This window comes from Perca flavescens, chromosome 7 (assembly GCF_004354835.1).
Source record: "Perca flavescens isolate YP-PL-M2 chromosome 7, PFLA_1.0, whole genome shotgun sequence".
NCBI classification, from domain to species: domain Eukaryota; kingdom Metazoa; phylum Chordata; class Actinopteri; order Perciformes; family Percidae; genus Perca; species Perca flavescens.
Genome location: NC_041337.1, coordinates 15,528,795 through 15,533,468, shown reverse-complemented (window position 1 = coordinate 15,533,468; position 4,674 = coordinate 15,528,795). Strand labels below are relative to the sequence as shown.

The 4,674-nt window shown below is 41.3% G+C and overlaps 1 protein-coding gene across 3 annotated transcripts; it reads left to right on the top strand.

The window, feature by feature from the left end:
- Positions 1 to 563: 563 nt before the first annotated feature.
- On the top strand, positions 564 to 4,478 carry asb14b (ankyrin repeat and SOCS box containing 14b). 3 transcript variants are annotated; one of them, XM_028582243.1, is made up of 11 exons: positions 564 to 1,019; positions 1,320 to 1,348; positions 1,640 to 1,764; positions 1,846 to 1,898; positions 1,995 to 2,126; positions 2,196 to 2,354; positions 2,465 to 2,710; positions 2,940 to 3,111; positions 3,198 to 3,732; positions 3,865 to 4,018; positions 4,117 to 4,478. In XM_028582243.1, exons 3-11 carry the CDS (start codon positions 1,640 to 1,642, stop codon positions 4,293 to 4,295), a joined length of 1,755 nt encoding a protein of 584 aa, XP_028438044.1. In that variant the 5' UTR covers positions 564 to 1,019; positions 1,320 to 1,348; the 3' UTR covers positions 4,296 to 4,478. The 3 variants fall into 3 exon arrangements, with proteins under 3 accessions (XP_028438044.1, XP_028438043.1, XP_028438042.1); XM_028582242.1 differs by lacking the exon at positions 1,320 to 1,348 and having other exon boundaries at positions 1,602 to 1,764; XM_028582241.1 differs by lacking the exon at positions 1,320 to 1,348 and having other exon boundaries at positions 565 to 1,019.
- Positions 4,479 to 4,674: the final 196 nt, after the last annotated feature.

The window sequence follows — 4,674 nt, the reverse complement described above, 5'->3', positions numbered from 1 at the left end:
AAATTTACGTGGAAGTAACAAAATGAGCATCAGATGCACTGTGACGTTTCAATAGAAAAGGAGGACAACATATTCTTTCAATATCTTTCAATCCAAAGCAAGTCCTGAAGTGATTCCAAAAGAAGCAAAAAATAGTTTGCATTTTTTATTAAATTTTACAAACCATTAAAACATATAGCATGCACTGTTTATTATACATTTAGGCCTACGGTACATAGTCTTCGTAGTGTACAGCCCCTCTTATTCAGTTACTAATTTAAGCACTCCACTTATTACTTTGTGAGTTTTTATACTAGTTCACAAGAATCCTTTCCTGGCATCGAGCCGGGTTACTGTGTAACATTGCTTGTTAAACACATTTGCAGTCATGTACTGTAACAGTAATGTGGCTACAAGACAAATGTAAAAAAAGAAAATCTAAAATTAAAAAGAGATGGCTTGTAATGAGAACCAGGAAAACTATTAACTAGGAATTTTGATGTTAAACCACAATAGCGCTGCTATAAAAACTCACCCTTCCTGCATGTTAGGGCTGTTAGGACTGTTCTTTTTTTTTATGCCACTTGCCTGTCTGTCACCTGCCAGTGCCTTGGTTCCTCACTGTGAGCTGCTCCTGTCTACTGTAATACCTCACAAGCTATTAATGTGTAGGCTATCATCTGCCGCACTGTCACACAAAACAGTACAGTAACAATATGGGTAAAAAAAACAACTTTCCTTATTAACTTGATACATGCCATATGGAAATGTATACTTACAGTAACTCATGCATATGTAAATAAGGGCCGGTTGTGTTTTTTAAACAATGGCCTCTTTGTTATGAGAGAATTTGCATATGAGCTGAATGGTGGCAGTTGTTGCTCAGTGGGTGAAAGCTAGGCGCTGGGTCTGAAGACCCCGTGATCTGATATTTATAGCGGGAGAGATAAAAATAGTTGCAGTACATGTGTGCATACTGAGGAGACTGCTGGCTCTACTGTTGTGAAAGCCACCGAAGGCGCACAGCCATTTGACTGAAGGTAAACACCAGACAATAAATAAATAATGCCTTGAGAGAAAAACTAGGTTGCTTAGTGTGGAGTTTAGTTTATACCTGTTGAACTTTATGATTTGTAGCTGTTAAATTTCCATATTTTGTTGTTAAATTTCCAGGTCATTTAAAAGCACTTATGCTGTAAAAAAAAATGTTTTCTTGTGGCCTAAGTTATCGTAGCTACTTGCTACTTGAATTTTAATATTTAAGAAGTGCTCACAGCAATCATTTGTGTGGTAGGAGGTTTTTGCCACACTGAGAAAGAAATACTGTAAACTCTCTGCAGGAGTAACTGCTCTCACATGGCCTGTAAAGGTAAGAGCTATCGGGCAACAAAGTAGGACTTCTCATTGGAATCATTAGATGCAAAATCTTGAATGCATTTTAGTGTAATTTTGACATTAATTCAACGAGAGGAATATGACTGACAGCAACTATTCCGTGCCTAGCTGCACTCACTGTGCTGTAGTTTACTTTTCCCTGTTTGTGTTAAGGGCTGCAAGTGGTGTACAGGTTCTCAGGTGCCAGATGTAATGGTCTTGTTTCCTTTATGGCTGTGTCTCCCCAGTGTAGTTGCTTGTGCATTGACCCTTTCTGGATTAACAGATGAACACGGAGACAGAAGATGACTTTTATGAATCGGAGGACGACTTGGATGAAGATGAGGCAGCGCAATATATAATTGAACAAAGTCTGATTGAATATAGAAAGCTCAAAGGATTGACTCCAAGGTTAATCTCTAACCACCAGGTATTACGTCTTTCTCTCTTCATTGTGTATCTCCTGTTGATCATTTACATCTCTTTCGACAGTGATCTGAAACCCAGTGAAGACCCTGATGAGATTTTCAAAGCAATCAAGGAGGGTACGGTGATGTCATTCTTTAACCTGTCGAAGCTGCTGCCAATTATAATTTAATCTTGCCAGAAGTTCTGATATAATGTACCGCCCTCATGTTCAGGTGATGAAGATGCACTGAACAGACTGGCTGTGCAACCAGAGACTCTGTCAAGAGTTGATGAACGAGGATGGATCCCGCTGCATGAGGCTTCAGCACAGGAGAATAAAAGCATACTAGAGATTATCTTCTCAGGTAGTGAGGTTATTAAAAGTATAAATGTTTATTAAATGCTAGCATGTTAATTAGTTCTTTTTTTCCCAGCATCACCCCCAGGTGCAGCCCAGTGTCGTACTCTAAAGGGTGAGACACCACTGTTTCTGGCTGTGGTTCATGGACTCAGAGAGAACGCTACATTCTTGTTACAGAACGCTTGTAGCCCGGATCTCCAGAATGATGAGCAGGATTCTCCATTAGTAGCAGGTATCTGGCATCTAAATGCAAAATGGACCTCATTTTACAGACACCTAAAGATATTTGCTATTTTTCAAATTATTTTCTTCCCTCTCCTACTCTTTCCTACTATTTCTTAGCTATTCTGAATGACCAGTACGACTTGGCCACACTATTGCTTCGCTACAACGCTGCAGTAGACCAAACAGGACCATTAAACAGGACAGCTCTACACGAGTCCGCGTTTTTAGGCCTGGAGAACTTTGTCTATCTGCTCCTAGAGTCTGGTGCCAACCCAAATGCATGTGACATCAAAAAGAAAACTCCACTGGCTCTGGCTGCTCAGAATGGACATCTCAACGTGGTCGAGGTGCTGTTACAAAAAGGTATATAAAACAAGGTGATTAAATCTCAACTAAAGTACCTGGTTCCACTGCTGCACTTATTGAGCTGATCTGACAATCTGTCAATTTGCATTTCGGCTTTTCAGAAACCTTGGGAAAACTTGTGATAACTGCCTTAGTTTTATAACAAATTCATCTTTCCATACTGTTTTCCAGGTCTGGAAATGGCCTATTAAATGTGTATTCTATAGTATCTGATTTGATTTTGTAGGAGCCCATGTGTGGTGTGAATCGGAGTCAGGCACTATCTTGTTTGATGCAGCAGCATCAGGAAACCCTGACATAATCTCCCTGCTGCTGGAGCATGGAGCAGATCCCAACCTAGTACATCTTTACAGTGGGCACCTGCCAATTCATCGTGTGGCCTACCATGGACACATACTGTGAGGAATATCGTTATTACAACATAGAGCTTTCCCACTTTTCAAATAGACTGTCATGTACTTAATCGAGGATTCCTCTTTGACAGGGCACTGGAGCACCTCATCCCAGTGACTAAGATGGATGCCGTGAAGGAAAGTGGGATGAGTCCTCTCCATTCTGCAGCTTCTGGGGGACATGCCCATTGTGTGGAGATTCTGCTCAAAGCTGGCTATGATCCAAACTTCATGCTACACCCAAGGGTGCGCCGCAACTATGATGATGAGCGCAGGTCTTCCCTCTTTTTTGCTGTGTCAAACAATGATCTTCAGTGCACCCGCTTGCTGTTAGAGGCTGGGGCAATGGTGAACCAGGATCCTATCAACTGTTTGCAGGTGGCCCTTAGACAGGGCAACTATGAGCTGATCAACACATTGTTGAAGTTTGGGGCAAATGTAAACTACTACTCCCGTGTCAACACCACTCACTTTCCCTCAGCACTGCAGTACGCCTTGAAAGACGAGGTCATGCTGAGAATGATTCTGAACCATGGGTATGATGTTAAGCGTTGCTTTGACTGTCCGTATGGTGACAGCTCCCATGACTACGCCCCTTGGACGACCTCAATCATCAAAGACATGGTGGTGAGGCTTGTCTGAGAGTGTAAAAAGTGTGAAGAGATATGTATGAACTCCACAGGGGAACCAGTGGCGTAACACTTTCATTCAAGGTTAATGCTTTGACTATTGCATATGTCTTTGTTTGTCTCCTTCTAGTTCTGTGAGGTGATAACAGTGTCCTGGCTTAAGCACTTATCTGCTCAGGTGGTGCGCATCATGCTCGACTACACCGACCACGTCTCCTTCTGCAGCAAACTCAAGGACACCTTGGAAGAGCAGAAACAGTGGCTGGAGATCTGTCACATTCAAAGTGAGAACTGATCCAGTTTTAGTTATTTTCTACCTGTCAGCAAAAGTGTATTGATGACATTATGTGCATCCATTGATTCATTTTTTTTTTACACTCAGGGAATACACGGAGCCTGAAGCACCTGTGTCGTTTGCGGATAAGGGAGCATCTCAGTCACCTGCGCTTGAGAGCCCCAGTTTTCATCAACTTCCTTCCTCTTCCTCCCAGGCTGAAAGATTATCTACGCTACAAGGAGTTTGATGTCTACAGCAGGGGCAGCATGGTTAACCCACAGTGAAAACACATTTACAGCTGTCACAGATCTCACTCTGATAAAGGGACACAGACAGTCGGTATACATTATCTGTTTTCCTTGATAGGCTATTGTTTGTTTTGGAAATAATGTTGTTTTATGTACTTTTTGGTTTGCCAAATGTTTTGTACAAAACCTTTGAGTAAATAAGGTTTTATTATTATTTCACACCTAGAGTCTTATTGTAATTTGAGTACTTACTTTTATAATGTGAATACAGAAGATTAAATTGAGAAATGGCATGAAAGCATTAGACCAGCACTATGCAATTAAAACAATTGCACAATGCTTGGGCCTTCTTGCTTCTTATGAGATGGACGAATTGAATACTCTGCCTCTTTGTCATCACCTGGAGGTAAAATTA

Bases quoted from the DNA above. Each gene is read 5' to 3' on its own strand.
- asb14b (XM_028582242.1), top strand. From the start codon at position 1,640: ATGAACACGGAGACAGAAGATGACTTTTATGAATCGGAGGACGACTTG. The intron at 3,112-3,197 runs GTGAGGAATATC...CCTCTTTGACAG, and splicing joins GCCTACCATGGACACATACT to GGCACTGGAGCACCTCATCC. The intron at 3,733-3,864 runs GTGAGGCTTGTC...GTCTCCTTCTAG, and splicing joins CAATCATCAAAGACATGGTG to TTCTGTGAGGTGATAACAGT.